Source organism: Lepisosteus platostomus, chromosome 28, assembly GCF_059453375.1.
Source record: "Lepisosteus platostomus isolate fLepPlt1 chromosome 28, fLepPlt1.hap1, whole genome shotgun sequence".
Taxonomy (NCBI): Eukaryota; Metazoa; Chordata; class Actinopteri; order Semionotiformes; family Lepisosteidae; genus Lepisosteus; species Lepisosteus platostomus.
In genome coordinates, this window is record NC_142638.1 from 2,180,350 (window position 1) to 2,204,116 (window position 23,767).

At 39.8% G+C, this 23,767-nt stretch overlaps 1 protein-coding gene across 4 annotated transcripts in view; it reads right to left on the reverse strand.

The window, feature by feature from the left end:
- Positions 1–23,767, reverse strand: part of mylk5 (myosin, light chain kinase 5) — a 61,825-nt gene that overhangs the window by 14,863 nt on the left and 23,195 nt on the right. For 2 of the 4 annotated variants that reach the window (XM_088623174.1, XM_088623173.1), the window contains exons 8-14: positions 21,631–21,740; positions 9,051–9,197; positions 7,637–7,789; positions 6,000–6,167; positions 4,271–4,333; positions 1,173–1,300; positions 430–583 (exon numbers count right to left, since the gene is read on the reverse strand). In XM_088623174.1, coding sequence (XP_088479300.1) covers positions 430–583; positions 1,173–1,300; positions 4,271–4,333; positions 6,000–6,167; positions 7,637–7,789; positions 9,051–9,197; positions 21,631–21,740 — 923 coding nt within the window. The remainder of the gene's footprint in view (positions 1–429; positions 584–1,172; positions 1,301–4,270; positions 4,334–5,999; positions 6,168–7,636; positions 7,790–9,050; positions 9,198–21,630; positions 21,741–23,767) is intronic. The other 2 variants (XM_088623175.1, XM_088623176.1) reach the window with 2 other exon arrangements.

Consider the following 23,767-nt stretch of genomic DNA (forward strand, 5'->3'; position numbering starts at 1 on the left):
TGAAAAGAGAAGAAAAGCTACAACGTTTCAACTGTGGAGCCTTCTTCAGGTGTGGGGAGAGAGGAAAACCGGCAGTAGATAAAGAACAAAAGCAATGAGTGGAGAGGAGGCGGGAGGAGGAGAGAAGCAGTATCAACACTCAGGCTCAGGTGGTGTGAAGTCAAGAGAAGAGAAGAGAGACTACTTAGTCGGAAGAATTGACCAGGCTACACTTAGTCAAAGACTCCTCAGTCTCCTGTTTTGTTTTACTTCAATTATGGATTCTAAAAGTATAAATGTTTTATGTCCTTTAAAACACGTCTTCCAGAGATACAGGAAGCGCCAGATCAAGGGACTAGGTCAGTGTGATCTGCAGGAGGCCGTGTGCGGCTCTAGAGGATCAGAGTTCCCAGCACTCCTGCCCCGGAGGTTCAGGCCCTTGCCTCTTACCGATGACGGTGAGGGCGAGGCTGTGATGGGCGGAGCCTCGGCAGTCACGCACCAGCACGGTGTAGCTGCCCGCGTCTTCTGGGCGAGCCTCCGATATCACCAGCCTGCTGCTCTTATTGCTGGTTTCCACACGGGTCCGAGGTCCCTCAGCCACCTGAGACGGGGACAGAACAGAGCACCACAAAACGATGAATCTGCTTAGCAGATGCCTTCACCCTTTCCAGTTTCCAGTACATGCAAGGTTTACAGTGCGTATAAGTACCAGGAAAACAATCATGCAAATATGAATTTCATAAAATGACAAAAGTGCTATACACAAAGCTGGAAGTACAGCTTAGCTTCCAGGAACAACCATATTAAGTAGTAATAACTAAACCAATAGAGAGAAAGTGTGGGTAAATCGGTAATGTATGCACCCTGTATGCTTTTTGAATAAGTATAATTAGTAAATCACTTTATCAGTTCCAGAATTTAAAGGACACAGTGTAAAGATTACTGAAGAAGAGGTTGCATAAACAATGCAGAACCAAGCGCTAACCCATGTTTCTCTTCTCAAGAGTACAATCTTACAGCCTCTTTCATAATCTACCCTCAACGCAGAAGATGACAGCCAGCTGTTTTCTCATGTGTGGTTTAACCTCACATCGACTGAGACCTGTGGTTAAAGAGTATGGCAAAGCCCAGTCATAACTGTTGCCTCGCCCCTCCGAGCCCGTCCAGAGGTCGGCGGTAATGCTCGCTACCTGTTGCTTGTTGTGAATCCAGCAGGCAGCGACGGGGGGGCTGCAGAGGTACGCGCACTGGAGCTCGGCTCGCTCTCCCACCTGGACTTCCACCCGCTCTGGACAGTCCACGATCTGCACGGGCAGCGCTGACAGGGAGAACAGGGGTGGACCGAGTTTCAGCAACACCTGCCTGCAAAGCTGAAGGCCAGTGACTGGAGGGCAGAGCCACACTTACACTCATAAGGCTTACTTACAGGAGATGACGCCCTCCGAGACTCTTTCCTAGCGGATTAAAACACAGTTTCATACAAAATCTAAATTTACAAAATGCAACAGAATTCAATACAAGATCAATAGTCATTTTCAGAAATCCATTGGCTGAATAAGAAAAACATTTGATCTCTGAGTTCAATAGACTGTGAGGCATGCTTTGTGCATGGCCTTTCTGACCTTTTACTGTGCTGGAATTCAGCTGATGGTTGAACTTGTTTTCCTCCAAAATATTCCCAGTTTGCAGTTACCACATTTCACCTTAAAGTTGCCATAAACCACTTTTACCACACAGCACTGCAGATCCTGTTTTGGGACTCTTTATTTGGAGCAAGTCTAGGTTATTTTCCGAACATACCCGTTTGACAACTAGTTTAGGATATTAATATTATACAGCCTCCTGAAAACAGAGAGCTAAGAGCAAAACCTTTTCAAATAAAATTCTGTGCTCAGCATACTCTTCAAAGATAGTAGGATCTTAGTCCTAACTCTTCATAGACTTTTTATTGCTCAACGGCATCTCCTGGAAGATGACATGACAGAAGTCTCTCTCATGAATGGTCTCTAAAAAATCAGCATTTCAGATTTGTAGTTTATGTTTTTGCTTCCTTCATGCAATACCTGCTCAGTCCTGAATGTGGTCTAAATATTTTTAACTTTTATCTATGACACTATAGGTTTCTAATTCTTAGTTTGGGATCATCTGATTATCTAGTCTGACAGCTATACCAGAATATAAGTTAGATCATAGAGGCATATATAGATTAGATGCCCTAACACAGATCCTTGAGGTACTCCACTAATTACATTATCCCAACTTGAGCATTTATCTATAACCTCTGCTTCCTACTAAACTCCTAAAACTACATGCATTATCTAGAATGCACTTCCTGCAATTTGAGAATTAAACTTTACTGACAAACTTTATCAAAGAACTTCTGGATTCATAATATAATTTTATATGCTGTTTGCATCATTTCCAGTTACAACTTAGTTAAGCAAGACCTTTTTAAATTAATGATGTTACCATATTGCTAGGTGATACTCTAGTTTAACTGTTTCCATCAACCTTGCATGTAACAGAAATATGATTTTTTGGTCTATAATTTCTTTGTTTGGTTCTGTTACCCCAGTTATAGATGAATACTACAGTACATTAGCAGTTTTCTAGTCTGTGGGTACTACCCCCGATTCAAAAGATTGAAGTTTTGGTAATGATCAATGAGCAACCTTTCCTGTTTCTTTAAGTACAATTGGTATAATGCCATTAGGCCCTGGAGTTGAATAAAAAGTGCTTATACTAAACTCGTGTCTGCTTTACATTTAGTAATACTATTTAATATGGAACTTTGTCATTCCTAAGCCTGAGGCTTGCTTCCCTTGCACCAAGGGAAGCAAGGGTCTGTGCTACCCTTGGTGAACACATTAATGACACGTTTTAATACATCAGTCCCATTAATGTATTAATACATCATTTCCCATGTTTTTAATCACTGACAAATCAATCCCTTTACTGTTGTTCTGCTTTTGTATAAATGAAAACTCATTATAGTTTCTTAATATTTCTTTTTCTGTTTTGTCATTCTAACTTTACTACCTACAAATCCATTCTATCCCATTCTAGTTCCATTTTGCTCCTTTAAGATTGGCTTTCCTGAATTGTTTTGGACTCTATCCACGTGTTTCCAAAATATATTACAATTGCAGTTCCTTTAACATTGTCTCTACTAATTGTTCCTGACTTCCTTTTCCTTGAAAATACTGAATCAGTACAAACACTCCCTATAGTAGATATTCTGACAAAATGAATAAGCAATCAAGGCCACTATCTATTATTACAGTTTCACTTGGTGATATTTCTACAGTACGAATCAAGTTTTTATTTACACTAGCAAAAGTAAAACTTCCTTATAGTTTTCAGAATAAATCAAACCTTTGCTGTCTTCTTCATCAATTTAAATGAGATGCAGACCTGCTATTTATAAAACAGATAATCATGTTCATCACCTGTTATTGACAGAAAATATTATATACAATTGTATTGTAATCTACATGCCAATTTGTTACTGACAATGTCATAGAAAATCAATTGCCATTGTAGGGAAATGGTAAACTTTGCAGCTAAATCTGCAATTTTCTATGCTCAGCCTTGAGGTTTAACTGAAAATTGATGTGAAATTGGTTTTGCTAGCAAATATTCCACTCAACCTCGTTCATTAAAACCAAAAGTGAAACTGCATATACACAAATCACTGTCAGTACATGCTAGAAGAAATTATCAAGTTTAAATCCATTCACAAACAGGTCATTTTCTGTGAAGGTCATTTAACTGGTGAAACCTTTAGAACAAAAATGCTAATTAAGGTACTCGTTAACATTTAGTAGCAATGAAACAATGATTAAAATGGGAACCAAATCTATAGTATACTGTATATATTGCAAACAAAGCAGAGAAATGAAATTTTGAATCGTTCTGGGGCTTTACAGTTGTGGTGGTGGGATCCCATTGTCTTTAAAATTCATATTATTTATTTCTTAATTTGTTCAATGTCAACTGTTTTCAGAGACATTAGAGCCTTTAGAGATACATTTTTAAAAGTACACAATAGTCTCAAAGCTGAAAACAGAAATAACAAAGCTCAAGTAAATTGATTCAATTCAGGAACAGTAACATCAAGAAGAAAACAAGCCAGCCAACAGTTCTCTTTTTAACAATGCACACCTGGCCAAAGAGACTGACATTGCCGCTACCTCTCAATTTGGCAACACAAAGTCTCGCTGGGGTGTAAAAGATAAAAAGCGACAGACACAGACAGAATCTTTAATGGTAAACCAAATGACATTACTGTCTAACCCCCAGTGCCAGTTACCTGTTCCTGAGAAGGCTTTTCTTTTCGGAGTGACTGGACCTACAAAGACAACAGCAAACAGACTGCTGAGAGCAGAAAGGGACGGGCCTTCAGAATCAAGGTTAAGGTTGCTTGTTAAGTGGCTGAAGTCAGACGGCCTCTCGTTTGTTCAAGGCTTTGATTTTCACAGCTGCAACCTTTACACAGAGATGAGGGTTGGGCTTTGGTTTCTGTAACAGACCGTCACAGTTATTTCCTAGCACTCAAACTGTCTGAATACGAGGACACTATTTTGCAGTTTGAAAGTAATTTGGAATTTTCTCAGTCTCCAGTCTCTTTTCTCCCCTGATTTGAGGAGAGGTCTAGGAATAATCATGTGTTTTGTTGGTGCTACAGGGACCTTTTTTAATAATGGAAGATTGTTTCAGTATGAAACATATCAAGAATGGGGATCCTAATTAGCTCATTAATTAAGGAACTGACATCCCAGTTCTAAGGCCCAGACATTTACCAACTAGTCCCAGGTCACCTACACCAGAGGATCCCAACTCCAGCCCTCTATCAGGTGACCCAGTATTAATAGCTTCAGGAGATATTGAAAACCTTTTGGATTCCAGACACAGAAGACTGGAATTTTGAGACCCTAAACTAAACACGTTCAGGCAGGACAGATTTATCACCTTTCTGGCTAAATTACCGGTGTCCAATCCTGATCATGGACGGCTGCAGGCCTTTGTGTCTGCAGGTTTTTGTTGTTAATGACCTAAATCAGCATAGAATTCAACCAATTTTGGCAGTTTTTCAGGTGTTGGTACTTTAAAGAGACCTAGAAAACCTGCAAGGAATTTGTCTAAATCAAGGCCAGTGTGGGAAAAGTAGACTCAAAATGGAATCCTAATGAGCTAAATCAGATAATGTTTTGCATTATTGGATGAATTTTATCAGTTGTTTTTTTAGCTTTAAACACACCTGGAAAATGTGCAGATACACTGGCCCTCCTGGATCAGGACTGGGGATTAAATGTTGGTCTAAATGCTGTGAGCAGCAGGGCCTTTATTGCTGTGAACAGGACTTTGAGAGACCATCCCAAAAGAAATCAGAGATTCACCCACATTGGGCACTTCTACAGTATGTCTAGCCTAAAAATGTACTTTTCAAAGTCTCTTGAGATCATCTAATGTAATGTTCTTTAATGTGCTTGGGGGTTGATTGATTAATATAATGTATTATTATTACACATTTGAAAATCTTCACTTTTTTAATTTAATCAAAGATGACTAGATTTTCTTTGGTAATAAAGCAACAGTATCAGCTCAAGATAGGTATAAATATCCATTCCTATATGTTTCATTAAGTCTCCGGATACCTGCAAAAACCTATTTATTCTAAATGTGTCCTGGAATTAGGCTTAGCAACTCTATACAACTAGAGATAGTGTGTTGCATTGATTTTAAATTTCACTGTAAAAGTATTACGTTTAGAAAACTGGTCCACCAGACCTTTCTGGTTTGCTTCCCACCTGATCTTTTTAAGACTTAATTGACTTTAATTTCCAGTGTTTGAGGTCTATGAACTCACATAAAGCCTGCAGCACTGCACCTCTCCAGTGAAGATAGTTGGGTAAATGATGGCATTATGACATTAATGACAAGAGTTACTGACATTCCTGCAGCCATATGTCCCCATGGCAAAGCTGACACAGTGCCTGTCATTAGACATCATGTACCTTTCCCCTGCCTTGACCCCCAGCTCTCTGTGCAGAAGGGCTTTCCATGCCTGTAGATCCCATTGCTTTCTTCAGCCATGGGGGGCACAGCCGTTTCCTTCTTGGGGATGCAGTTCAGGACAGGAAGGCTTTTCTTTGGGCTGCTGTTCTTGCAGATGGTTTCGAAATCTGTGCAGAGCAGACAAGACTTGACAGGTTCCATTTCTGTGGTACTGATATCTGATATCATTTTTTTTATAAAAAAGCACTTGGCTACCAGCATATAATGGCACAAACAGATTAAAAATAATCTGTTATGACCTTGATAATCTCTCCTGCTGTCTGTAAAAAGAGAATTTTGCTTGGGATATAAGATTTGTGCTTTTAAAACAGTCTGATCTTTGAGGGGTTTCTGTCGAATCCTGCATGCTCTGTTGATTTAACAGACCAGAAACATTTCAGTAATGATTATTATCTTTTTTTTATTTAGTTTGCCAATAAGGTCATTTTCTGTTCTCTCAACTAATTCAATGTTTTCTAAAATGGAATCCACATCCTGTCTTGCTTAATGTTACTATTGTTTTTATTGTTTTGACACACTTGTTGGATTTCTTTATCCAAGATAATGTGCACCCACTAATACTTTCATTATACAAAATGGAATGTTCTGCACATACACTTGACTGTAAACTGATATATTGTAAAATAAAGTTCTAAATACAGATGTAAAAAAAATTACCATAAACCTAATACATACAATACTACAGGCTTGTATTTATGCAACGACAGCATGCTCATAACAAAATACACTTGTCAAGCCAAATGTCATAAGCAGAATAAGAATATTTTGGTTATGTGTACAAACAGTAAGCAATTGTTTCTTGGCAAATAAAGTTTCAGAGTGACGCTTTCATCAAAATTCACTGGATGGACTAGTTACCATGCCAAATCACACCCCCTCAAAGGGAAACAGCAGAATAGCACCTAACCTAGCAGAAACAACAACACAGAACCAGTGTGGTCACTGCAGGATATGAAACCCTCTTTAATGCAGTGGTTCCTAAATGTCACGGCGTTTCAACTAATGTAAGATTCTGCAAACTTTAAAGAAGAAGAAGAAGAAGACCCCAACCATGCCTCATCTACAAGTGACAGACCAAAGATTTTTTCCATGGACAGATCACAACATAATCAGTGTGAAAACTACATGCAGATACAGTAACTGCACACACGTGCACAGACACAGTCAACACATGAGTTTTGAAAGACAACTGTCTCGATTATGTGGTGAATGTTTGTAGCAACTGCTGCAGTTCACGTGGAGGACAAACGCCAGTTTTGTGGGGCTGTTTTGCAAATTTTTTTAACTGAATTTCGGCTTGGTATACTGGAACACTTCAGCTCTTTCCAAACATTTTCCAAAAATGTGTGTAGTTGCATGTGTAAGCATGAATCCCCTGTACCTGAAACAAGTTGAATTTAATAAGTTGTATATTCTCTGTTAATATGACTACTGGCCATTGATTGCTCCTCACTAGTGGTGTAGATGCTCCGTTTAAAGAACAAGCTCAACTTTAAAGAACGAGCCTGCAACTCCAGCTCAACTGGAGTTGCAGGATCTGCAGTTGCAGACGACCCCCATGCCAGTTGCTCAGTACCTCTGACACAGACGGCTGCGCTGCTGGAGGTCTTGCCCTTTTTGTTCTCTGCCACGCAGGTGTAGGCGCCAGCGTCCTCGGGCAGACAGTCATGCACTTCCAGTTGTGCCACTCCGCCCTGGAAAGAGGCATGCCCGAAACGCACAGCCTCGCCTGGAAGGAGGAGGCCACACAGACAGCGTTAGTGCTCTGAAGTGGGACGGGATCAAGTGGGGATGGGAGGGGGGGATGCAGAACCAGGAAAAATCCAAGCTTGGGACCCCAACCTGAGACGGCTGGAGGACAGTGCAGTTGAGAGTGTTTCAGTCTTTTTTTTCTTCTAAACATCTAAACAACAAATGACTATTTGGAAGAGCTCACACACAGAATCCTCATCCAGTATAAATCTTGTAGTACTGTGTACAGGGGTGTCCGGTGCTGGTCCTGGAGAGCCAATATGTCTGCAGACCTTTTCAAGATCTCTTTAAAGCAGCCTGGAGAAGCTGTTGCTGTTCAGTGTAGCCAGTAACGAGCTGGGTTATCTCATTAGGAGCTGCACTGGAATGGAAACCCAAAGCCCTTCCTGACCAGGACTGGATCTAAAGAAGCTAACATGTTGGGAGTAAACCCCACGTTGAAGTCAGATGTGAGATACTTCCTTTGCAGTTACATACTGCAATCCTTCAACACAGAATTAAACACTGAACTTTAAAAAAGATCATCTGGCCAAAGGCAAATCAGTTAGGCAGGTTTTACTGATGCTGTGAGATGAAACATACTGTAGGCAATTTACTTAGAAAGGCGAAAGCAACACAAAGTCACAAATGGTTACAGATACATAAGACTTCATATCATTTTGGTTTTTGCTATATTGATAAAATACACTTAGCAGTGTCTGGATCTTTGTGAGAATACCCACAACAGACAGACACACACAAAACAAATGTTTTTGATTTTTCAGCCAATCTCATGATAAATTATTTTTTTAAATAAAAAAGTATTAAAAAGACACATAGAAAAGTTGTGCAGTCATAACTTCAATTAAATTAATGTTCGACTGTATTAAATGCAGGGGAGTGTGCAGGCAAGGTTCCTTAAGATGAAAAAGTACAGATCATTCACTCTGAATTCTGCGTCTTTGTGTGCCCAGCGGCAGACTGGTGTTTTGACCTGGATGTACCCCGCCTTACACCCGATGCTCCTCTGCAACCCTGAATTGGAAGAAGACAGAAAATGGATGGATGGATAAAGAAAGAACAAAAACACAAAATGACGCACAGAAGGTCAGTGGACATCAAAAGAAAACTTGTGTTGCGGCTTTTTCGGCCATTTCTTTCATTTTCATGTGGCAAGTGCAGGTCAGTTTCCGAATGAATGGTGCATGACGTCCCACACTGCAAATCAGAGCCATCATCACAGTAAAAAGCATACTAACCATTGTGCAGCCAGGATATACACAGGGGCTGACTTCCTGTGATAACACCTCTGAGCCTGATGTCACAGCCCTCATCCACAGAGCAGTCTTTCAGGGGCTGAGTGAACACAGGGGCCTCCCAGCGGGTACGATCAGAGCCTCTGTCCTCTGTGGAGGTGAGAGGAAGAAACAGCTATCTGTTAGAGCTGGCTTTCTCAGGCCTGCTCTTGGGAACCCCATGTGACTATCTAAATAACCTCTTGATTGGCTAACTGAAACTTCTGATCGAACTGTTTGCTTGTTATCACTTACAATGATAACCTAGCTGATCCAAATAGAAACTGTTGTGGTTTTTCATCATGGGTACAATTATCACAAAACTGGTAACCATCGTTTCTCACAATCATCAAGGTACTTTTGTGCTTTGATCACAAATAGAAAAATGCAGTGGTACTATATGACACCCCACATTTAGAATGTTCTTAACCTCACCCTTCTTACTCAAAAGGCCAAATGCTATGATACAGTTGTGATAAACATGAAGTGTGAATGTTTACAGAGACAGAGGCAACAAGGGCTGCTTCTGAGAGTGCTCAATGCAAGAAGATCAATGTTTCAAAATGCTGGCCTTTGCAACCTCCTGTGTTTTCTACCTCTTATTTAATACTTAATTCCTAACAGATGTTTTTTGCTTTTTTTAAGTACCTTCAGTTCTTCATTTCCTTCAGAACCAGAACTGTCTGCAGTTTGAATTGGTGACCTGTTAACACTATAGCTCTATGTAACGGATAAGTAAAAGAAATAATCAAAATGTCTAAAACCTCTCTGAGTGTATCTCTTGGCTTTCCCCACAAAGATTCATCAGGATATCTTTCTGGATTTTCATGGTCTCACCATTATTCTAAATGGTGCATGCTTTATGCCTTACACATGCAAAATACAAAGTACTTCAAATCACTGTAAAAACTGTACAATGGAGTACTGAAAGTTGGGCACATACATCCAACTCATCAACTGCTGAAATCTTATAGCCCTACTCTGACAAGCCAAGACTTCTCCAAATGGAACCCCACTGCACCATAGTGCAGATTTTATATAGAGACCAGGAGTGCTCCACGTTAAAGTGTCAAACTATCTACCAGTGGAGCAGCTAACCATGAACTTGTCCGGTGAAGGATTCAATAACCCTATTTTCAGCTGTGCTCAGAGTTCAGACATGCAGTTCAACTCCAGCATCTTTGTGAAAATTCAGTGTGAACAGATTATAATCTTAAAGCATACTGTAGTGTCGAGTTCCTACAAAGCTTCCTTCCTCTATTCTTTTACAGGTTGTTACCTCACCAGTCCCTCACATACAGTGCGCAGGGATCTGGGTTTCTTGAGCTGCCTTGTGTTCCGTCTCGTTAGAACATGCGATGTCTTCCGAAATTAAGATGCTGTAATTGAACAAATATTTTAAATATAGGGAAGTTTCAATTGTCCTGTTTTACTGATGACCCTGCATTACATTGAAAAGGTACCCACAATGAAAATGAAATCGTTTTCATCAAGATGGAGTGTATTTTTTTAAAATATGCAACATACTGTAGTGTAATGTTAGTTTTAATAATATTTTATAGAGGTTTATAGAGAGTTAAATGCAGCAAATGCATCAGGAAGCAATGTACATCTACTTAAAAATTGATCCAAAATATTTAACTGCTCTAACCTTTGCCCTCCTGGAACTTATTAGGCATGGAGGACGGTTCTCTTTGGTCTGTCTGAATAAAGCTTTGGTGTTTGTAAGTGAGCAGTGTTAAAATTTAAGCTTTATTTTAGCTTCAAGAACAAAATAAAAAACAAATTCCAGCCCCGTTATCAAGATTCTTCCAAACACTGTCAAGGGGGCTGTGCTCCAGAAATTAACTTTGTTTTTCATCTCAAGTCCAGTGAATGACTATACTGGGTTCACAATCTTAGGTTTCACTGTGCTGGAATGAGTGCAGGCCACCAACATCTTTTATCATCATTAGCAGACTTCAGCTCATTAAGGAGAGAAAGGCTGTTGTTGGGGTTAATGATCTGGGTGCTTACAGCCTAATAAGTAGTTTCTCTTCTGCTCCCCTTTCCCAGATCAAAGATAGCTAATTAATGAATTATAAAAGCTGTTTGTGTTGTGTGAACTGACCATATATGGCTGAAAAAGTCTGTTCACTTGTTCCTGGAAAGTTTCAGGGAGGTTTTTCAAACTGTCTCTGTTTTTTCACAATACCCATCCTTGGAACACATTGTAGCTTCGTAATTGTCATTGGCTGCTTGCCGTTTCCCTTGCAGTCAATGCAGTTTTTATTAATGTTCTCCTGTTTGATAAAGTCAGATTTTTGTATTCAATTGAAAGTAGCATAATGAGTGAGATTAATGAGACTGATTCTGTGAGCTGCTGTGGTTGCTGTAAATGTTACAGAGGGGAAATGCAGTGGGTTCTCTGCTACAGAAACATAACTCGAAAAGCCTCTCAAGAACGTCTCAAAGGCCACTTGGTGTGGCTGGAATGGTGCTCTGTTTGGATATTTTGTATGAGGTCTCAGAGATGTGAAGTGCTGTTCAAATGTAGGGTCTGACTATGCGATAAACTTCTGTGTCAGACTGCTGCACAAATTTAGATAAACTCATTAGAGAAATACACATCTCAGAGCTAAATAACTCCTGGAGACTCTAAAACTTATATTTTGAAGGTAAAAAATCAGGCTTTATTGCCTGCTTTGCTTATGCTGGTTATTAAGCATTAATCATCTCAATTGTATTTGTATTATTGCAGTGCTTGTCTTTGTCTTGCTTCATATCTATGTATATATTTGTCTGAACGGAAAAAAGTGTTGCTTCTGGATGAAGAGGAAGAGAAATCCAGAGAGGCATTTGTCAGCGTCACACAGGATTAGGCTCACACCCTTCAGTGATGGGCTTCAGAGCACAGTCCAGTGTTGACTGCTTCCTCAGAAGATTTTCTCTTTGTTTGCTTCCAGATGTGTTCCTAAGAAGAACTTTTCTCTGGAAAATTTAGTGTCCAGGAAAAATAATGATCAACAAAACAGACGCAGGGTACATATAAAAGTGCATACAGGACTACGGGAAACAGTCTCAAGGAAGATGGGAAATGTAGCATGGGAATTTTCTCTCACGCAGTGATGTTTTGATTACCCTTATTACTGCTGAAATTCAGGAAGGGATTTGTGGACATGCCTGTAGATGGTCATAATAAGCCGCACAGTAAGGAGTGTGTCCCAAGGAATTTGTTCTTTTCTAGTTGTATATCCTTAGTGCCACAAAATCCTTTGGGAACTTTTTGATATTCATGAGGGAAATTGGAAGTGTCCCTAGACGTAAATTCCATTATCCAGCTTCTTTCTCAATTGCTTAAACTTTGTCTTTGACGAGACTCACTTGTTTTCCTCTCCTCTGTGGGCAGTTTACTGTCCACCAATGGCATGCCCAGAATCCTGAACTCGACAATAAAATATATCAAGAGCGAAAAAAAAACATTTATTTAATGTAGTATATGCCAGGAATATTTTGGCTGAAAGATTCAGTAATATCTTGAGTAAATTACTGCAGGAAATATTTGAACATTTCACTGCTTTTTATTCAGTGTTTGGGTTGCTGTTTGAGAGCTGTGTTCTATTTGACATAACAGTTTCTCACTTTTGACATTATTATTATTATTATTATTATTATTATTATTATTATTATTATTATTATTATTATTATTTCTGCACAGAAAAGGACCCTAATAAAATTGCTTACTTTTAACTGTTTAATTATCCAGAACAACGAGGCTTAACAATTTAAAAATATACCACTCACCTTTTAAACTTAAGAATATGGTTCATTGCATTAAATGCTTGCAAATGAAATATTTACAGAGGGAAAAGAAAGTCCCTTTCTGATGCATGCACTCTGGTTGGGATTTGAGTCAGTATTAAACCAATAGCAGGAAAATCCTCCCTGAAGAACAAAGCAGACCAAGGATCAAAGCTGCAGGTGGTAACATTATTTCACTAGCTGATCCACCTGTTTATCAACTATTCTATATGTACTGTAGGCAAGGTGTTGTCACTCTAACCATTACCTTTACCCCTTTGAACTGGTTTATTTTGAGTATTCAGTGGCCTAGTTCCCTGGTGCTGGACTGTAGCAATGAGAGATTTCAGTTGAAATCATCTGGACGTGCTAGTTGTCCTTCCTGAGACACGTATGCTATACAGTGAGTAGAAACATGGTGGAGTGGTTAGGGCTCTAGACTATAAAAAGGAATCTTATAGTCTACTGTACAGTATGTACTGTAAGAGTCTGCTGTACATTTACTGGAGCAGTATGTACGTCATGTGGCAAACATTATGGAAGGAAATTTCACATGATAAGAGCACAGACATTAAAGTTGTCACTGTGCAACAGACCCTGAGGAACATTCTTGAAAGGTATACCATTTGCAGTGAAGGAGATCGAGGAGGAAAAGCACCACTCTTCAAAAGTCAGTTGAAGCTTCTGAGCTTTAATTTTCAACATGATGAGAGAGACAGTCTAGCAGAGAGCCTGAGACTGAGGTTGCTTTAAGGCCCAGTTTTAATGATTGGTTAAATGAGATGCATACTGATGTTTGGAAGCGTTTTGCTGAGAAGATATGAAACAATTTGATTGTTCTGCATGGAATGTGCATTTTCTCACCACGTTAGCACCCCTCCTCCCAGCGACATGCTAGTTAAACTGGACTGTCCCGTCCTCCATGGCCATGTCATAGATTACTGTCTCATCCATGGCAAGTGCACTCCTGTACCCCTTGTCCTGTCACATTCCCTGTGCTTCCTGGATGGGCTCTGGCAGCAGTGATCAGCAACAAGAAAAGTAGCTTGCTGTTAATCAAAGGATTTACGGAAAACCTGCACAGCCCTCTTTCTCTCTGACACACTTTACTCATCACTCCACATCAGCTGCACATAACGAAATGATAACAGCTGGTAAAATGACTACTGGATAACTTAGCGCAATTTCTTCATGTGATAGAATGATTTCACTCACCAGCGAAGAAACCTGCTAATCACAGTACCACTTCACAACTTGTTAGAAACGGCAGTATTTGTATTCCCTAGAACTTTGGTTCTTGGCTTTAATATAAACAAGATTATAACTTATGCTTCTGTTTCAAGAGGCTGAACCTCAACGCCTTGTCAGCAGAATGTGGAGAAACACTCTGTCCTGCATTGCATGTCCTCCAAACAAATTCTGTTTTATTGCCAAATTACAGAAAATGCAGATAGCATCCCAGACCTAAATGTATTCCAGTGAGCTATTTACAGGTCTCCAAAGAAACAGAAATTCTCCTTGTATCATGCCATTCCAACTGGGGTCATAACAACCTGGCCACAGGGACAATCAACCACAGGCCTGCTAGCAATGAGGGAAGTAAAGCAATGAATCATGGGAAGGACGGACTGCTTTAATCAATGTAATCTTGTACTGTATGTTAACAGAAACCAGTCGAATGGACTGGAAGTTTGCCTTTAGCCTCATGACTTTGTTTCTAGGCTCTTGAAATTGAATTCTGCCATGAATTATCGGAGGTTCACAAAGCATATAATCAGAAGTGCCAAACTTAAGGAGCAAAGGTGGTCCATAATTTGGTCAGGCATTACAGTCTTACTAACCAGTTCAGTTAATAACCACAATCAAGACCTTCAAAACAGAATAATTGTGCAGGGGAGTGTGAAATGACAATGTGCACAGTGAATATTTGACTTTAAGTACTCAGCTTAAAGAAAGCAATGTACCATACATGGGCAAGCAAAAACATACTACTTGTTTTTTTTTCAGTCTTTCCCGGGAATGAATGTTTATTACTAATTGATGCAAACTTAAATGGAACTCATATGGTATGAGAAGACCTTAAATAGTCAAATGCCAACCTTTGTCTCTCTTCGCCTGCTAATGATTAAACATGCTGCCACTTGCTGAAACTACATTCCAGGCAACATGAACCCCACGGCTGTACTGCTAATAAACAAGAGAAAATTCTCACACCGGCCAGCTTCTTTCACCCTAGTCAATTTTGCCCCGTGCTGTTCTCCGAAACTGTATAAACTGAAAACGTACTGTCCAAACAAGGATCTAATGAAAACAGAATTTTCACTGAGGCTTCCCATTTCGATGTTGAGAGATTATATTGTGTTCACTAGATTTATTTAGGGTAAATGAAACCTTGTAGATGATTTTTTGCATTCATATACTGTAGCACTTTCCATTCTAAATGATTCATCTGCACTTTGAGTTTCTCTCCTGGCTTGTGTTTTCCCATGCTATGTTATCTTTGCTGACTGCCCTATCTTTCTTACACCCGAAGAAGGCTCCACTGCCGAAACGTTGCGTTTTCTCTCTTCTCTTTCCAGCATGGAATAAACTTTTACTTGTTCCTTTGCAGCCTACGCATGCTGACGCTGCTACCCACCTGAACAAATTTAAATATGTATTCATTCAGAAAGCGGGGAACAATTATGTGTTTCTGAGGGAAACAACCTTGAAAATTAACCCTGTCACATTTAGCACACCAAAAGGATTTCAAACCTATGAAACCAATTTAAATCACGAGTCTCTTTTATTCAGCATGAAATGAAACTTAGTTCACAAAACGTGAAAGATTTCCATTGTGCAGCAATTTGACCCGCTTCACGTTTTATCAGCTTCTCTAGTGAAGAAGAGAACTCTGTATATTTCATACAGTATAAATACTCATACTCATACTGTTTTAACTAAATTTCTCAGGATCTTATTTCACTTTTCTTAGTATAACAATGTGTTTTCCTCTACCGGGCCAGTCAAACGATACAGATGTAACTGATCTGGCGGACGGATAAAAAAGCACCTCATGGAGTAATTATTTCAGCTGTTTCTTCATTTACTGTGCAATTTATATGATGCAATTTGAATTGGCATACTCTAGTGAGTGACCTGCATTTCCTTATTCTGATGATACACCCTGTGAGTTAATATATCATGTGCATTGTGTCACGGATGAGGGAGAGGACGAACCATGAAATGGCACAAGAGCGAAAAAAGATCCTATGCGTAGCAGAGAGACGGGGGTTAGCCTGGGCTCAACTGTTCAGGAAATGCCATATAGAAACCTATGCCCTCAGGGAGCAGACGTGGGACGACCTGGTGCTAGGCGGGTTTCAGGACGTCCGAACCTCAATGCTGAGCGAAGGAGCACAGGACACACCAGAAAGACATGAATAATCACAGGGAACTAGGAACAGGAGAGAAGCGGAGCGCCCTCAAGGTGTACTGGACATGACACATTGAATAGGTATTACCTTTTATGTCACTGAAATCTTGATGCTCCCAGGATGCCACTCATTTTCTCAAAGCAGAGGTACAAGGAAGAGTCTCCAGAGGGAAATGTTAAAAGAAATACAGTACGAAAACCAAAGATGCAGTATAACAGTAATGCATGGTCTCTCCTGCTGATAGCCATGCCACAGAAAACTGAAATAAGCAATGAACACACATACAAAAATAATGGTTTGCATGAAACCAAACCACAGATCAAGGCTCCTACCTAAGGAAAATAAACCAGATATGACACAAATAGAGAATGAGTAATAACCCAAGAGTAACGCTGCTCTTGAGCTACACTCTTGACATCTCTTCGGTATCTTCACCATTTTTCCATGTGGCCTTTTTTCCTCTTACAGATCAACACCCATTCACTGCACTGTGTAAACACAACTCTACTTGAAAAATGAAACATTTTTTGCTTGCACTGATTAAGAGATTAGATTACGAGAGTACCAATTTAAGATAGTCCAGCTATGTAACACAAAATATGAAACGTCAGCATCACTGGAGCAGTGGTCAGCACTGCTGCCTTGCAGTGCTGTGGTCCTGGGTTCAGTTCTGGACCCATGTTGCTATATGCATGGAGTTTGTATGAAACACCTTAGCAATTAAGCCATTCTGGACTCCTTCAAGAGAAGGAGTTGTAGATTTCTGCCTTTCAGCACATCTTTGAGCTACAGAAATGAAGTAGTTAATACATCTGTTTTTTTCCTCTCTCTTATCACAAATTCTGCCGTCACCAGTCAGAGCTACATTGCTGGAGTTTCACCTTTGCCTCATAGGGGAAAAATTCCCAACAGACACCACTGATGATTACACAGCTCTGTTGTTTTCAAACATTTGGTAAAAAGTCATTAGTGTAACACAGTCTCCAAAGAGTGGAATAGTGTTATAGTGTGTAATGGGTAGGCCCTTAACCATAATAAAGCTGCTTAAATAACGTGACAGAACCAGATATGCTTGAGTTTCGTTCACCTGAACACCATGGATATTTACCGTAATAGTTCCAAACACTAAACAATTCAATAAACAATTTCAGTTCTTAAACGTATTGGTGCTTAATTTGACTCTGATCTTGATAAAACCTCAGTTGTGGCATACAAGAGGTCATTGATTAATGATTTGCAAAAATGATCCTCTGTGCAACATTCATTCCACACTAAGCAAAGTTTATTTAGTTGTGTACCAACAATACAGGTACTTTTACTTCCTTCCCCAAAGGCAAAATGAGAATGTTGTTATTTGCAAGACTATGTATCAACAATGCACAATATTAACCATGGTAGAGAGTTTTGCATTGCTCTGCCTTCAGCAGATAGTTGTAGTTGTAAGAGGTCCATTCATATTTCTGTGCTCTGCAGTCTGATACATAAAATGTGCTCTAAGCAGGGAAAAAACATTTTCTCTTTAAAAGCTCAGTAAAAGCATCCAACAATTCATTTTCTATTCTGAAACACAGCAGAAGGACATCCTCCATTCTCTTCAATTGAAATTAGACGGTTTTAGCCACTCTGGTTCCATAGGGTCATAATAATTATAGTTTATAATTATATAGTTTTTTTTCTGAGAAAATTAGATAAACATGTCCGAATACAGCTGGAATGAATTTACCTCTTCTCCTCAGGTGTAAAGCAATTTTGAAACTCTGCTGAAATGTGTTTCTAAAGCATTGAGATCAGGGAATCCTGGACTAATTTTTAATCTTCAGTCAAGGTTCAAATACGTATTTCAGCATGATTGCCGAGTAAAGTATTGGTTAGATCAAAGTCTGGCAAAAGAACATAACGACCGTGCCAAGATTCTAGAGAAACTAGAGCACTTTCACTTTAAGAAACCTATAAAGGAGATAAACAAACTGTGGATTCAGGAATCATGTCACTTTCCACATTCCTACAGTGCATATACAACTTACACAATTCCACAAGAATCCCAGGTGTACCGTCCATGGAAAATGTTTTGTTTGTTTTGTTTTTGTCTGAAGCATTTTCTTTTCTTAGGAAATCAATCCAGTCACTTTGACTAATTATAATGTACCTAGTCTATACTTTGTTGCAATAAAGCTGTCACATGTTAAATGTGAGGGCATGTACAGTATCTGTGCCAAGATTCCAGGTTAAGTCTCCAAAATCAACAGATTGTTTACGTTTGCACGATAATCTAATAACAGTAAGTGTGTTACTCTGCACATGAAACACAATGCAGTATTCATCAAATGGTGGCTATATATTGGACGTAATAAGTAATAAACCAAATTCCTGCATCTGTTTCACTATGTTGTAAATGAGACTCAAAGGTTATATTATTAGAATTTCCAAATTTGTTGAACAACAAATGTTGTTCAAACCAACATGTTTGTAGCATTTTAATGCACCTCTCCACTTTCTAACCCCTTCATCCAGTACAGTGTTGTGGGGGAGTCAGAGCCTAATCCAGGCTAGGACTCACCCTGCCTCCCTGAAAACTGAATCACAATTTAAAATGCAGCTCAACACGTTAGCAGAAATCCTACACGTTTGTTGGGTGCTGTGAAAAGGCAAGTGTGGCAGCTGAAATGTGCCAATAAAACATGTGTGTCATAAAACTGCCACATGCTCAGAAGCCCTCATGATAAAAACACTTTTAAAAGCAGCATAGACCTAATCCTTCTGTGCTGAGGTGCTACTGAGCATTGTGATATTTTAAAGTTTACAGATGGCTTTAAGTTGCCAAGTGCTTAAGACATGGACAAACATTTTTTTTCTATGTAAATCTCAAGAGTCAATATACAGTACCAGCTTTCCACTAATGCTCACAGACTCCCATATTTTACCTTTATAATAATAGTTGGTCTAAAGAATGACCTGATATTTACTCCAGATCATAATGATTTAAAAGCAGCTTACATACATCTTTCTGGGGATGAAAGTGATCAAATCTTCCATTTCTAAGTGGTTTAATCAATTTCAGATATTAGATGCAAGTTTTTTTTTCTGCATGTTACCTCATTTTGAATGTATGTGCATTGACTTGACATGAGGATATAAAATCATGTTTGCAGAAGGTTCAGGCCTCAGTCTGGAGTGCAGATCAGGCCAGTACTGTAGATATCACAGGTTCTTATTCAGGCTGTATGTTTAGTAAACTGTGATTGGGTTTCTCCCAGGACTACGTTACAAATTTGTACACAAGTCAGGTGTAGATGGGTTTTAACCCATTGAAGATTTTCTCAGTTTGCTGGACATCAGATCCCCAAATCTTGCTGGGAGTCTTGGATATTCTAATGTTGGAAGATTAGTGGGATCTGCACCAGTCCTCTGTCCTATATCCTAACTCTGTGATTCTGCAATGGGGACATGCAGTTTCAAAGGAGGCAGAAATTTCAAGGGAGGTCTGTATATTTGTATGAGGATTGGGGGTTGTAAAATTGAATGTATAAAGAACGAAACAATTGGAAAGGAATAAAAGGAAAAATACGAGTATTCATTTTGTGCCTCAGAATACATTACACAGCCAACTGCAGCCCTCAAAGCCCCCAGTGCAGCACTTTGCAATACTACAGGAACCTTAAACCCAGTCATCCATTTTCTAAACACTTCATCCAGTTCAGGGTGGGGGAGCCAGACCCTATCTCAGAAAACAATGGGCGCAAGATGACAGGACGCCAGTCCACTGCAGGACACACATAGACACAGTTACACACACACTCACACCCGGGCCCCCGGACATGGGGAGAACATACAAACTCCACACAGACTGCACCCCAGGCCCAGAACTGAACCAGGGGCCCCAGCACTGCGAGACAGCCATGCTAGTAAAAGGTTTATTCCATGTGGAAAAGAGAAGAAAGGAAACGCAAAGATTCGGCTGTGAAGCCTCCTTCGGGCCTTCTTTGCAGCCCGCACATGCTGACGCAGGACAGAATTTCATATTCCAAGAAGATAATAACATCGTCCCTACACTTCCAAGAAATGCCATCGTGTGTTTTGAATTTTGATTAGCAGGTGTGTTGTATGAACACAGAGAAAAAAATAATCATTATTTTGTCATGTGAGATGTCCAATCTAGGCATTGCTTGAATTCAGCACAGCAGTAACTAAAATAATGCCTCAACATTTTGGCAACACAGTCTTCATCAATAATAATTAACCACTTGCAAAAGAAACATTTAAACAGGAAATAAAACTAGGCACATGTTTTTCTAGAGCCTTCAAAAATGTACATGATATTCTTGGAACAGGTTAATGGTTGGTGACAAAGGCTTTGTTTCAGATCCTCTTGATCTGAAATATCTAAGTATGAGGAAACGTTTGGAGAATAAATTATGTTTAATTACTCCCTAGGTACAGTCCCTTTTTTCTTTATAGTTTTTCTTTTCAGTTTTATGTTAGTAAGTCATATCATCTCAGTTTTAACATTTTGCGGCAGCATCACACTCTGTTCATAGGCTCATCTATGTTTAGAGAACACTGGTGCTAGTTTTGTAGCGACTCTGGTACTTTCGCAAATTCCCTCAGCTCACAGAAAGAACTCGTTTCTAAAAACTGTACATTCAAAGACAAGAGCTAAGGGTTATAAGTGTTTGACTTGCTAAACATAAAGAAGCCATTGCAGGCAGAAAGTTCAATCTTGATTAATATCTCAGATATCAGCATACTAGAAAATTAAGAAATGCCTAACGGTAGGAGTTCGTTGCGTCATTCATTCATTTAAAGTGATTCCGAGTACATGTTCAAAGCTAAACATTGAATTGATATTGTTTTTTAAAGCTTATATTGAATGGATGCTATACGCAATATGAATAACAACTGTATTAACGTTTTCTGTAAATTGTCGGCGAACAACTGCTAAAGAAAATAATATTCCAAGCACTCTTTTAAAACTAAATTAAAACTTCTATTTAAAGATTGAAAATGAAAGTGAAAGCAGTTAACTTTTTTTCAGCACTTTGGACCATACAGTACGTCGTATTTAAAGAAGAACCAGGACTGTGCACAGAATTTCAGTAATACAGTATGTATAATGCTTAAAGCAAAATATTCCTTCTGGTTAAAAAATAAAATGAGGTTGCATTTTATAGACTACCCATGCAAACGTGGACGAACCCTAAAGTAAACACGAAATTGCAGCAGTTTGACACCATGGACCTGCAAATCCAGCGCAGAAGTCGTGCTGCTGTTCCGAAGCCCTCCCGCGCGTAACGCTGACCGGCTGCCAGCTCGCTCCATCCTCACCTAACCAGCGCCGCGCACGGTCCTACCTGCTGCAGAAGAGCCGTCCGCTCGGGCTTTCCTGGAGACAGTCGTGGCTGGAGTTCCATTGCCATAGGCTCTCGGTATCCCTCTGTCTTCTGGGGGCTTCAGGTTAATCCTTAAAGTGGACACATAGCTCATTTTTGGACCGTCTTTGCTCATAACCGCCTGAGACAGGCACTGGCTCTCCAAAGCGAAGAGAGCGACAGTTATACAGTCTCTCTCCCTCCCCCCGCCACCCCTCCTATTTCACGCTTCCCGATCCCCCCCTCAGACACAAGATTCTCAGCAGCGCTTCACACTGTCGGTCACACTAGTCGCGCTCTTCACTGTGACAGGAAGCTGCATGTTTACCGAGGTCCGTGGGGCAGAAAGAGCCGAGCCGCAGCACGGCGACACCGGGTTTGCTGGGGGGTGGAGAGAACATACCCAACTCCATACACTTAGGGTGCATTTGCAACTGCTCCAAAACTATTCGCTCAGCATGAGGAAAACGCCCGCTGTTAAGAGCGCAGCAACTAAGATCAAGGTCCAGCGGCGAATTGTTACCGTGGCAAAATATATTTGCGGGGAATTATCTGTGTGGAGCTGACACCTGATTGCAATGAGGGTTGCACTGTTCTGTTCTTTTTTTTCTTCGCATTTTTGGATCCTTTTCTGTAAAACGTCAAATTCCTTTGGAAGGTGTCATTTTGAATCTTGAAGTCCCAGGGTGCGTAAAGATTTGGATGACAAAGCAGGACTGAAGGCTGTCAGGAATGCTTCCTTTTAAATCGTCTTGCACACAGTCCCCCTTACAATGGATTTTTTTTACATACGTGCACATTTTATAATACTTTGTATAATGAGTTACACAGATGTATACTATGAACGTTGAATATATTGCATAATGTGAGAGAGTTTTCTGCTGCATGTTACTCATCGTGCAGGGGAAGGGTTATAATTTATCAATTACTAATTACAGTTGACATTGCTTTGGACGTTTTATGTAACAATGTTTTTTTTTCTTGGAATTACATTTTGATTACTTTCGATCTCTGCTCAACTGGAAACAAATCTTCTGTTGGGGCCTGTTGCTTCTTTCATGAAGTCACGCCTTTACCTGAAAAACACTCAGCTTCACAGTCTTTGGTGCCTTGAAGTACTGGTGCAGATTTCTGAAAGCTTCATGCTTTCTTATGAGGTCTGTGCATTGTGTGGAGCATTCCACATAGACCAGCCTTTAAGCTCTTGAGGAATCTCGTATGTCTTGTAAAACAGCTCCATTATGAATGCACATAAGGTATGCGAGGACAATATGCTTGTCAGAGTAGAAAACAACATACAGTACAGAGATGCTGGAGACTTGTTTTTGTAGCACAAGAATGAGGAGTTGTGGGCAGACTCCTTCCTCTAAGCCGGTTATCTGTTAAATATGTCACTGGCATCACACTTCTCATTGCAACGCGATATCAAGAAAGATTTATGAATTCATTCAAAACCGATTCAGTGGCATTCAGTAGCATTCTATCTTTGGTTTCACAGAAACTAAATCCAGGAAAAGGTCTGTCTATATCTAGTAAATGCAGTAGCGAAAACAGTATTTTAGTCAGAAAACAACATTTTTTTCACACAGAGAAAAGTGATATGCTTCCCAGTACTGGTGATTTTATCTGGAGATACATTTTTAATATTGTTAATAATAATTCACTTCTATTTTGCTCTTAAAGAATGACCATTACAGGATGGCTTATTATATGGAATTTGTGTTAGAATATTACAAATATGTAGAATTAATTGATTAATTAATGAATATTGTGTAAAAAACACAAGCCCCCTAAGTCTTTGTCTTTTAGACAAAGAGCTGTGATGCAGGTAGATCACAAATAAGCCTTTATTGGGACAGGAGATTCGGCAAACTCTGTTTTCTTTCACACACTCCAGGGACCGTCTGTCTTGTGTCTCCCTCAGGTGTGCTGGGATTTATCCTAGCTGCCCTCAGAGGAGGTTGCCCAGGAAACAGCCAGAATGTCTCATAACCAGACACTGCATTTTAAAACAAGGCTGTGAACAGAGGCCTCTGATCTCCCCAGCCAGTGAGTGAAGCACCTTCAGTCACACACTGGAATGCAGCAGGCTGTTCACGGTCTCTCAGGACAGGGTATT